The sequence below is a fragment of the Zonotrichia leucophrys genome, chromosome 1, assembly GCF_028769735.1.
Source record: "Zonotrichia leucophrys gambelii isolate GWCS_2022_RI chromosome 1, RI_Zleu_2.0, whole genome shotgun sequence".
NCBI classification, from domain to species: Eukaryota; Metazoa; Chordata; class Aves; order Passeriformes; family Passerellidae; genus Zonotrichia; species Zonotrichia leucophrys.
Genome location: NC_088169.1, coordinates 74,382,541 through 74,394,584, shown reverse-complemented (window position 1 = coordinate 74,394,584; position 12,044 = coordinate 74,382,541). Strand labels below are relative to the sequence as shown.

Genomic DNA, 12,044 nt, shown 5'->3' with positions numbered 1-12,044 from the left:
CCATGCCCATTCCCAGTGAGGTGCCTGGTGTCTGCTGCTGGGGCTGGCCACATTGGTGCCCTGACGGTAGGTGAAGCAAGGTGCAATACCTCTTCAGAATACCTACTGAGATTTAGCAGTCTGTGGGCTCCTGTGGAGCCCCAGCAAGCCTATGCTCATATTTGTCAGGCCTTGAAACCTTTTATTCTCCTTCTGCAGATTTGTCTAAACATTTTAAACATATCTGTTCTGTTTTCTTTCAAAACATCTTGTACTTTTGAGTTTTACACTTCAGTTTTGCTTTGCCAAATGCCTTTCTTCATTTTATATGTCGCTATTATGTTTGCCATTTATTTGATGGACTGAGAGACTGCAAATAGCCTGTCTTTTTGCCTTTATTTGCTATTACTCATGTCTTTTCTTCAGTTACCTTTTTCTTCAAGGTAAAGGGATCTACGTCTACCAAATTTCTTCTCAAGTCAAAACTTTTACAATACTTTTAATTATTTTATTGCCCTCTGCAATTTTTCCAACACTGCCCATGGAGCTGATGTGTTCAGGGAACTCTCTGTAATTATTCCTAGATTTTTCCTGTATGCCAGTGTCTGCTGAGCTCATTATTTTGTGTTGGAATATTCTCTCTCCCAGTGTATTCTCCTTCACATTTGTCAACTTTTAACTTTATCTACCATTTTATAACTTATGATTTGGCATTCAGATGACTTTCAGCAACCCCTCGTTTATGACATGTATACCACCGGAAAATTTTGCAGTCCTTCTGCTTTTCCTGTAAATAAGTTAAACAGCGAAGGCTCTCGTGGACCTCCTTTTATTATGCAATTTCACTGTTCTCTGCCGCTCTCTTTCCATCTTTCACCCAGTTAAAGGCAGAAGTCCCCTCTTGCTCCCATCACAGTTTGTGGTTTTCAAAAAGTATTGATTAGCTCACTTTTACTGTTTCAGAATTGTAATAGGTACCAAGAGCAAGATTTCCCTTTGCTGAAGCCTTGCCGACTTTTCCACTTAGATTCATAGAACTGTCAAATTTTTTATATTGGAAAAGGCCTTTAAAATCATCAGCCCCAACCATTAACCTGGCACTGCCAAGTCCACCATTAAATCACGTCCCTGAATGCCACAGCCATACTTTTTTTATATACCTCCAGAGAATTTGATTCCACCACTTCTCTGGACAGCCTGTTCCAATGCTTGACAACCCAAGGCAACTATGTGCCTTTGAATTCTGTCTGGTTTTCTATGGTTTGGGGTTTTTTTTGGAAATGGATCTTCCTGGTCTGTAACTGCCCAGCTGTCCTCTGCTTTCCTCTTAAGAACTGATACTTCATCTGCCACCTCCCATTTCTCTGGTACCAATCTGATGTGAGAAATAAGTTACATTCCACAGTAACTTGGCAGGCAATTTCATATCCAAGCTCCTTTGTAATCACCAGGTGAACATCATCTGGTCCTGCTGATATATCACTCCTCATGCTATTGGCTTCTGGCCCATCAGTTGAGACCATTACTCATCACCTGCAGATAAGAGTTCTAGCATGGAAACTCTCATAATCCCTTCCACAGGGAGCACTGCTGCAAGTAATTAATATACCTTTCCTATACCAAACATATTTTCTGAGTGCTCCTGCCCTGTATATATCATCTGCAAACCCTGCAGTCTCCTGGCAGGTTGCCTGCTTCTGATGTATTTTATTTTTAGCTTTTAATGTATCTACTGTGCTGTTAATCAACAGTTTTCTTGCCCTCCTTACAACCTTTCATTTAACTTTTCTGAGTTCTTTTCAGTTTTGCCAATGTAGATACATTTTCTGTGTTTTAAGCAATTTTATTATTACTTAATAATAATTATTAAGTAATTACTATTAATTACTAATTAATAATTACTATTATTATTATTAATACTTAATAAGTGTTTTATTCATAACTCCTCCCTGTGCTTTGCTGATTCTTCTTTCAGACTTCCTAGTTCCATAAGGAAGTTTCCCTTGTGCACATTGTGGTCCTTGTCACACCATCATTTTACAAAGGTAACATTTGATCCTGATCCTGTGTCCTGTTAATGGCTGCACGACTTCTCCTTCTGTGACATCTGACTGCCCAAGGGGAAATAATTTATGTTGCTAAAAAATGTACCAGGAATTAGAGGCCAGTTTGACATTTTCCCACTTTGTGGAGGCGGTGTGAAGCTGGAGTTTTCTATGGCCACAGTGCTTTCTGCCTTACAGCCTCCCTGGTGTCTTATTCCAGTTGACACTTCTATCCTAATTGCACTTTTCCTATTTTTGAAATGTCATGCTGGAGGGTTATTATTTTTTTTAACAGTGAGTTTATTTTGATAAAGATTTCTTTAATGCATACTGCACCTTCTTTACTGATATTGTCCTCTTTATCTTTCTAATATTTGCATTAACACCATGTCCTATGGTCTTTTTCTTTTTCTGGCTAAATGGGCCTTTATTTGTTGAAATTTCTGATTGGTTTTTCTTTTTCCATCTGAATTTCATTGACTTTCACTCTGTTCTGTGTCAGGGAATGCAGTATAGTATGATTTAAATCTATAAGCTGAGCACTACGCATTTGGAGCTGACTGTTTATGCCGACAAGCTTTCCCCAAGCCTGAAAGGGATTTTTCAGTAATTTCAGTGCTCAGCTGAGTGCAGCCTCAGAAAAGAGAAGAGCCAAAATTCCCAACCAAGGCTGCAGAAAGGAGTAGAAGTCAGGGACAACAGGTATATGTTCCCACTTATTAATCTCACAGGAGACTTGATTTAGCCTCAATATGACATGGAATTGACTGTATCTGATGAGATGGTTTCAGCTTCACAGTTTTCTTGATACTCAGATAAAAATACAGCTGAAGTTCCCAGAGGGATCATTAAGTAGGGAAGTATCCAGACTGAAAAAAGGAAAAAAACCAAGGCTTAGTGTTTTCAATGCTTACTATCTTCTGATTTCACTTAGATTTAAACCACTTTAAAAAATACGGTAGATTTAAAATTCTGTTTTAAATAGAATAGAATAAAATTCTCTTCTAAATTTTAAAAAAAAATCTGTTGCAAAAGAAGTCTATTAAACTCAGTTAATTGATATTGCTTATTTTGTTCCAAGCCAAATAAGTTTTAGAACCTAGCAATTTGAAAGCATCGTTTGAAATAGAGGTATATATTTAAAGTGTGAGGCTTACTCTTTCCAAATCATAGCTTAATTAAAGTGTTAATTAATTCTGCTTATAGTGAAATTCTTTTATTGAAAATTGTGTTGAAGTGGAAGATCTGAAGCTATATTTCTGGCATATCTCTTCCAGGTGATGCTAAAACAGAGCTCTGTGGAGGGCAGATCAGAACCAGAGAGACACAGAGGGAGAGATCCTTGTCCAACATAACCAGGCCCAGCTCCACTGGGGCACACTGGGGAAAAGGCTTGCAGCAAGCCAAGGCAGATCCTGCCTAACATGGTAACAAGGCTCAGGTCAATCCTGCAGGAACTGGCAGTCACCAGTGAAACTGTGCTGCAAGTATTAAAAAATTATATCCCTGCTTTTAGCTATGCCAAGAGATGTCTGAGAACAACAAGCTGAGCAGCAGAAGGGTTGAATACAGCAGGGAAAAGAAGAACATGCAAAATCCATCCTAGATTATTTATTGCTCAACGTGTCCCGTAGTTTTGATTAAGGAATTGGGTCACTCCCACTAGATATTTTGGGTGATGCATCTGGGCCAGGCTGTCACAGTGATGTGCAAGCCCACACAAACGCCATGTGCATGTAAAAATATGCAGATTTCTATAAGCACAAGGTAGGATCTTCTCCAGGAGCCCTCCTCCCAAGGCACATATCCATGAGGGATTAAGTCTCTCCTGGGCAACTGATACCTGGATCACCATGAATATCCTGACCCATCAAGTTGATCTTCAGGTCACCTGAGCCACAGTTGCTCCAGGCCTTCATTCACGTGGCAGGGACAGCAGGATGGGGCAGACATGAACAGGGCAGGACATTATTCTGGTATTCTGTGTACATCTCTGGCCACGAGGCTGAGACAAAACCCACAAAACCCACGGCCTGCTTCCCAGAAGGGCAGAGTAGAAACACAAGGAAAACAGCCATTGGAAGAGAGGCACAGCTCTGGCAGCTCATCTGGTTACACTAAAAGACATAAATGCAAAACCAAAAGATTAAGGCACATCCAGAAACCTTCCTGGGCCGCGCTATACAAGCTGTACAAGAAGGAAGCATGAGTCTACATTTACCTAACAACTGCTGCCAAAACCAAATTATTACTCATCTCCTTCATCCTCCACTACAGCCAAGAACTGGAAAGTACAAGTGGAACACAGCACACACAGTAGGACAAGATGACCACCTCTGTTTGTTCCATTTACAAATTTATGCTTCTTTGCACTCTCTCACAGATCAGCATGGTGTAAGTAGAGATTGGCATTAGCTGATAAGCATGGCAGAGACTGCTTGAAAGTGCTGTCATCCCTCTGCAGAAGCTGCCAGCTGAACTGTTAAGCTGGGGGGTCAGAGCTGATTGGCTTGAGCAGCAGCTGTATGTGCCCTGAGAAACGTGCCAGAGGCTTTTCCAGCTCAGACCCGTAATCCATGGGTAAGTCCAGCACACAGGGGGCCAACCAGCTCAGCTGTGCAGATGAAGAGTGATTTAGGAGCCCCCACAATGGCCAGCCAGCAAGTCAGCGCCTGTCAGTCTTCTTGATCCCTTCTAGCTCACTGCACCAGCAAAATATAGATTATGATTTTGCCAAGTTCTTCTTGAATTGCAAGGGCATCTATTGCCTCTGGCACACTTCCAAATGCAGTTGTATAAATAGAACTGTGCTGGACTTGCTACATAGCGAGGAAGTTATTTATGCTTCACATTTTTTTTGGCATGACCCAGAGAAAGATTCTGTACATACACAGGAATGCTGACTTGATACGGCTGAGAATCCCAGGTTTTGCATTTTCTTCTTCTTTTTCTTTGTCATCTGCTGAATACATACACAGCGCTTACACATTTCATGTTATATAATTCCATCTGCTGAACACAGAGATTACACAGTGTGCCATTTTTTTCCCCCACAGAAAACTGAATTTTGAGTGAATCTTTGCAAACTAAAAAATGTCACTAAGAAAATGTTTGTAATCAATCCCTTTAGGAAGCAGCACATGCAGATCCCGGATGTCAGCCACTTCTTTTTCCCATACTCACCTCTCTCTCATTGCATGAGAATTTCATACCTTGTTGCTTGGAGGTAGCACATCATGAGAGTGATTGGTTATGCAACATGGGATAGAGAGCCTGCCTGGCCTGGAACCTGGGCAATAAAGGAGAAGGGGACACAGGTCACATGGCCTACAGCAGCTTTGATACATCATTCAAAAGCAAAATGGACACAGTTGGCTTTCATACATGACGTTTGCCTTTGACAAATTTTATTTTTCCTTGATAAAAACAATTTTCTTGAAAAAAAATTAGATCAACTGGTTTCAACTGAAAACCTATTGGATGGGTAAAAGCATTCTGGTAGACCCCACTGAACAATTTTCTAATGATTCGCCAAAGTTTCAAATCTTGGTGCCTAAATTTGCTCTAGGTTGGTATGCAGACCCATAAACTAGCAGTCTGATTTTTCCCAAAAGCATGCTGAACATCCTGTGTCTTGAGCTTCTCTGGAATGAGGTACTAAAGGCTTAGCAATTCCACATGACCAGGCCTAGAGTCAAGCTTCCGAAATCTGAACATCTAGAATTAGGTAGCTACAGTCTGATCCAAAGCCCAGTAAAGGGAATGGAGAGACTGCTGCTGGTCTTCTGGTTCTGTGCGTGGGTGGCAGAGTGAAAATTACCTCGTTTGAGCCAGGTCAGTCCTGAGCAACCACAGTTTTGCTCATCGTGAGCAGCTCCTGCTGCACAGAGTGCCTTTAGCGAAGGAGGTGGGATGGCAGAGGGATGGGGTATGTGAGAAACAACTGCACACTTTGAAAATTTAAAAAGGTTTATTAAGCCTTGACAAAAATACAACAAAGGACTACATAAGGAAAAAGCTGCAGTGCTGGGAATTGCCCCTCGTGCACACCACACAGCCAGTTCATCTGCAGGATGGATGCTCAGTCCTTTATACCCCTGGGGGTTGCATCAGCCAGCCCTGGCCCCTCCCAAAGTCTGTCACTCAGCTCTTCTTTGCCATTTATCGGTGGAAACCATTTTCTTGTAACTTGATTAGACATCAGATGTTGCCATGCCACACCCCCTAAGCAACAAGCTTTTCCCATTCCCAACTTCCCCATGCAAGGGGCACATGGACACCTTCTTTTTACCTGTCCTAGACAACCCTGGCTTCTGATGGGGGGGAAGGGAATTATGGGGAGAACAGAGGACATCTAAACTACAATAACATAACTATACATCACTGAAGCTTTTCTTAACATTCACACAATAGTTATCTTATAATTGCGAGAGCAAATCATCTCATTTTCTGTCTATAACAGGGTAGTAAAGTGTCACGTGGGCAATCCTCCCCATGAGCAAGAACTGTGCTGCACTGATGTCCTGGGCATGCTGTGTAAAACTTCTCTTGGGCCAAATGCTGACATACAAAACATAGGAGGGGCCAAGCAGCTGGAAAGCTGCTCTGCAGAGAACCTGAGGCTCACTGGGGTTACTATGAACCAAAAATGGGTCCTTGCAGCAGAAGCCAAAAAGCCTCCTGTGCTGCACCAGGCAGAACATTGGCAGTGGACTGAGGGAGGTGATCCTTCTTTTCTGCTCAGCACTGGAGACACGTCTGGAATGCTGTGTCCAGAGCTGGACTTTCCAGTACAAGAGAGACAGGCAGAGGGTGAAAGCAAAGGGTCATGAAGATGAGGAAGCATCTGATGAAAAGAGGCTAAAGGAGCTGGGACTGTTCAGCCTGGACAAGGCTTAGAGGGGTCTTCTCAGTGTGTGTAAACACCTGGTGGGTGGGAATGAACAAGACAGAACCAGACCCTTCTCAGTGATGCCCAACAATGAGACAAGAGGAAATGGGAACTAACTCAAAGGCAGGAAACACATTTAAACATAAGGAAACTCTTTTATACTGTGAGGACAGTGAAGCACTGGAACACTTTACCCAGGGAAGCTACAGGGGCTAGAGCCCTTACACTAAAGTATTGTTCTAATGAAAATTTTGCCTAAAATAATTTGACTGATAAACTAAAGACAAATCACTGTTAGCCCAGAAGTTGTCTGATGTTCTCCATCTCCTTTATACTGCAAAGGGGTGGAAAATCATGACAACATGCATCTCCACAAAGCCATGTCTCATCTAGGGATTCTTTGGTGACCAAGAAAGTAATGAACAGAATTTGAACCTTAAGGGTCACACCAAACACGTACATTAAGGTCTCCCAAACTACGAAATTTTGTATTTACATATCTGTATTTGGTTGAAGTTCTTTGATGTTATTGTGCCTGTACACCTATAAAATGCTGTCTCTTCACAGGATCTGGCACTAAATGTCGAATTGTCTTTTGCCTCAGTTTCAGGCAAATGACCTAGGCAAGTAATTTATCTCATTCAAAATCTGCTTGGAAACTAGAAATGCCTGAAGGAGAAAGAGAACCACTTATGCTGGTATTCTCACTTTTAGGAACTTGTTCAAGGTGATTTACCTTAATCATATTGTCAGTCAGATGCATGTCAATTCTGAAGAAGATTGGTGACTGAAAGTTGTGGATGGCCCAAACTGTCCAGAATATTTTCTTAGCATCTTTCAGCACAAATACAGGCTGGGTGGAGAATGGATTGACAGCCCTGAGGAGAAGGACTTGAGGGCATCAGATAATGAGAACTGAACAGGATCCAGCCATGAGCGCTCCCAGCCCAGAGAGCCAAAAGTGTCCTGGGCTGCATCCAGTGTGGGCAGCAGGGCCAGGGAGGGGATTCTACCCCTCTGCTCTGCTCAGAGCCCACCTGCAGGGCTGCACCAGCTCTGGGGCCCCAGCACAGGGAGGAGAGGGACCTGCTGGAGTTGGTACAGAGGAGGCTACAAAGATGATCAGCGGCCTGGAGCACCTCTCCTATGAAGACCAGCTGAGAGAGCTGTTCAGCCTGGAGAAGAGAAGGCATTGGGAATGCCTTCTACAGCCTTCCAGTACCTAAAGGGGTCTGCAGGAGAGCTGGAGAGGAACATTCTACAAGGGCATGTAGTGATAGGACAAGGAGAATGAACCTAAAGTGAAGGAGTGGTCCAGTGGAAGGTGTCCCTGCCCTTGGCAGAGGGAGTTGGAACTAGATGAACTTTAAGGTCCCTTGCAAACCAAGCCATTCTATCAATTCAATTTTTATTACACACTGAAAACTGCTAGGATCACTTTGAACTGTTTCTGAACCATTGCTTGTTCAGGCAGTGAAGACCACACCTCTGGTTTTTTATTTGCTAGACTGGGATGAGTCCCTGGTATTGCTCTCTTCTGGGAGTTACAGCCAGTGAAAGATTCTCATCTTTCATATTGAATTATCAAGTATTCATGGTATGTATAAATAGATTTTCCATGTCCTTCTCTAGCCATTGCTTGCAGGTCTCAGCCAAGCTTTTGTGCTATTGCACAAGCGGACCATGTGCAATACTGATAAAAGAGCAGGATCTGGTGCAAGGTAGGCTGCAGAGAAAGGCTGTGTCCATAACTGACAGAAGTTCATTTCAATGTCTCAGCACTTTTTTTCTGAAAATTTGCCATCCCCAGAAGTGCTGGAGGCAAGTTTGCTCATTTGCAGCCAAGAATAAACAAGAGATGGCTTTTTAGCCTTGCACTGCAGTGGGGGTTCCTTGACTGGGAGAATGAGAGGCATAAGCTGCAAGACTGCAAGCCCAGACAGACAGTACAAATGACACAGAGAAAGGGCTCATTTATTAGCAAACTCGAAGCAACACAAACCCTTAATAAGTGGTGCTAACAGAGTATTTGCTCTTTCCCTAAAACCCAGGGCCAAATCCCACCTGTGAGGGGCAGCTCTGCCTCACCAGCACAGCCCTGCAATGCTGCCTGCTCCTTCAGGCCCCTGGAAGGGAAAGCAACGTGTATCAGCATCATGGCACATACTAAACTGCCTTCCTACAGGAAGCTGTACTTTGTAGAGGATGCTGATTCTCTGAAGCCATTAAAATGACAGATGGGGAATTCCTGGGAGGAGTTTGATTACTGATTCACAAGCCCAGGAGCTGTGGGCTCTTCAAGCTGGCTCAAGATGTTTTAGCAGGCGACGACACCATCACAGCAACCCAGACACAGTCACACCTCAGCCTCCTGAGGCTGGCCATGGCCGTGCCGTGACACCTGGCATGTCCCACTGGGAATTCTGCTCTGGGCAAGGCTCATGGCTGGGCTGGGGCGCCAGCAGGAGCCTACGCCTGCAATTGGCCAGGCTCATCCCTGCCGGCACTGCTCCAAAAATAGCTTGGCCCAAAATAAAACTGTGGGAATCCCTGCCCGAAATCGAGCTTCAGAAAACGCGATTATTGATGATGTTCCAGTGGGACAAAGGCTCTCTTTGAAGTCCGTGCCCACAGGCACCAAGGGTGTAAGTCTCTCTGGACAGAAAATCACCCAAACAGGTCATATGTGTGATTACATGTCTGCTAAGCTGCAGAGTTTCCATCCTACAGCACTTTTTGAAGAATACAAATTGAAATGTAAGTAGGAGGAACAAGGAAACCACCCCACTTTCATATCACACTGTACCACAGCTATTATTGGCTCAGGTCAGGAGAGGGATAAGGAATGCTCCAAAAAATGGTTTTACATGGTCTTTATTTAAACAAAATGTGCAAGTGGAAGCAGAGGTTTCACATTCCTTTCTGCTAAGCCAGTTTATGCCTTTTACATTGGATAGTACAGGCTCTTACATTACACACTGCAGTTTTACACCCTCCAGAACCCAACACTGCTGCCAAACAAGCCAGCACGGTGGGCTGGGAGTACAGCACGCACAGAAACTACCATAGAGGAGACAGCCACATCAAGCTGTTCCTAAGCATCTTACACTTTACAGCTGGACCTCTGCAGACTGAAAGAATTACACCATCACAGACCCATTACAAACATTAGCACAGGCAACAGATAGGAGAGAGTGAAAAAATAAAGGTTCACAACATCCTTAATTGACTGAAAGCTAATTGCTGTGGCATGCTGTGGGTGCCACTGATGTGTGTGATGCACACAGTGAAATCACCTCCAGGGTTTCTGAGAGTCTTTCAATCCTGATAAGACTTCACAAGGAGCCACATGAGGATTACAGTAACCAGGACAACCATGAAGTTGAGGCAAATTTCTCGCGTGGAAAGTTCCATTTTTTGGGAATAATGAGGAGAGAGCAGAGGTCAGCAGGCAGAGCAAAGGGAAAACTCTGGTGACTTGCTTGGATGTGTCCTTGAGCTCAACCTTAAGGTCACAGGCTCTTAAAAAAAAAAAAAGAAAAAGAAAAATATGTAAAGGACAGATGCATGAAGGTGGCAGATTCCGTAGAGTTTTTTATGTCAGTCTAGATAAATGTTGTTTCAGTGGCCAGGAGTCAGAAAGCACTGGGGTGCTAAGAAGTAAAAGTCATCTTTGGCAGCTTATCACCTTCTTTGATTTCCAGCAAGGACGTTCCCAGTGTCACCCCAAAATAGAGTACACAGGTGTGAGCAGTCTGTGTAAATCAATGCTGCTTTCTGCAAGTGTTCTCAAATAAATAATGCCCAAGACCCATTTCAACAAGTATACATCGTAAATAGACTACTGTTAAGAGGTTTTTAATTCCTATATTTGTAGGTGTATTGTTTTTAAAAAATTAAGTGCAAACTATTATTTTATAGAGAAAGATTAATAAATGTGAATTATTTGTTACTACTAAAAGTACAAGGAGAACCTGAGGTTAGACATTTTAATTTCTGAAGAACTTCACATATTTTGTGAGTCATTTCCACAGATGAAATAGTATTTTCTCAATAAACTTCTGCCTTTCCTGAAATTTAAAGGACAAATTGAATTAAAAAATGCTTAAAGTCTCAGTTTTCAAAAATCCCATTCAAGTAGTACTCATAAACTTTTCTGTTGGTTATTGCCTTTATTTACTTTATGACAGCAATTTTTGAATTTTATATAATTTTGGAATTCATGCAGAGAAAAGAGAATACTTTATCAGAAATATCATGCACTAGTCTCTGCATACCATGTAAATAAAGAACCCTTAAACAAATGAAACATTAAGTCTAGACAAAAATTTCAGCTGCACAACCAGATTAGGCTGTAACATCTCTGGTGCAAATGAAAAGTCTTGGGACCACACCAGCATGAAGACAGAGAGTTTCAATTGAAGTTGCTTTAGTTTGCAGATTAAATATTAAAAGCCTAGTGCATGCAGTTAACGAATTCCTACATTTTCAAGTTGTTTTGCCAGCCTTCTATGTCCTTGCACAGGAGAAAATCTGACCTAATAAGTAAGCCAATTCTTTTACCTTGAGGAGGTAAATGGAGCCCAGTGGTTCTGCCTCTGGACTTTGGGTCACTGCAGATAATCTTTCCCTCCAAGCTTCTGCCTATCTCCCACTCGGTCTGGGTGCTCTGTCCCTGTGTGGGAGCTAAAGTAGGCTGAGGGTGGAGACCAACAAGTGCATTGGCAATCCAGGTGCTGACATCACCCCCCCCAAATATTTTTTAAAGGGCTAAGCTGGGCTGCAAATTTGGTAAAGGCTGTTTATGCAGTGGGCTCTGTGGGTGTATTTGGTTCTTTTGTCACGGTGCTGTACTAACAGCAGAGCTGTGTGCATCTCCTGGGAGTCAATTGGATCTGACAGAGAATTTCATACAATCATAGAATGGTTTTGGTTGGCAGGAACCTTAAAAATTATCCACAACTCCCCTGCTCTGGACAGGGACACCTTCCACTAGACCAGGTTGCTCAGAGCCCCATCCAACCTGGCCTTGAACACTTCTGGGAACTGGGGCACCCACAGCTTCTCTGGGCAACCTGTGCCAGTGTTTCACCACCTTCACGATGAAGAATTTCTTCCTAATATCTAAT

At 42.9% G+C, this 12,044-nt stretch overlaps 1 protein-coding gene across 1 annotated transcript; it reads right to left on the bottom strand.

Moving 5' to 3' along the window:
- Nucleotides 1-10,097: 10,097 nt before the first annotated feature.
- Nucleotides 10,098-11,593, bottom strand: SLN (sarcolipin). The gene is made up of 2 exons (XM_064731608.1): nucleotides 11,479-11,593; nucleotides 10,098-10,436 (listed from the first exon to the last, which is right to left on the bottom strand). The coding sequence occupies exon 2, from the start codon at nucleotides 10,327-10,329 to the stop codon at nucleotides 10,234-10,236; it is 96 nt and encodes a 31-aa protein (XP_064587678.1). The 5' UTR covers nucleotides 10,330-10,436; nucleotides 11,479-11,593; the 3' UTR covers nucleotides 10,098-10,233.
- Nucleotides 11,594-12,044: the final 451 nt, after the last annotated feature.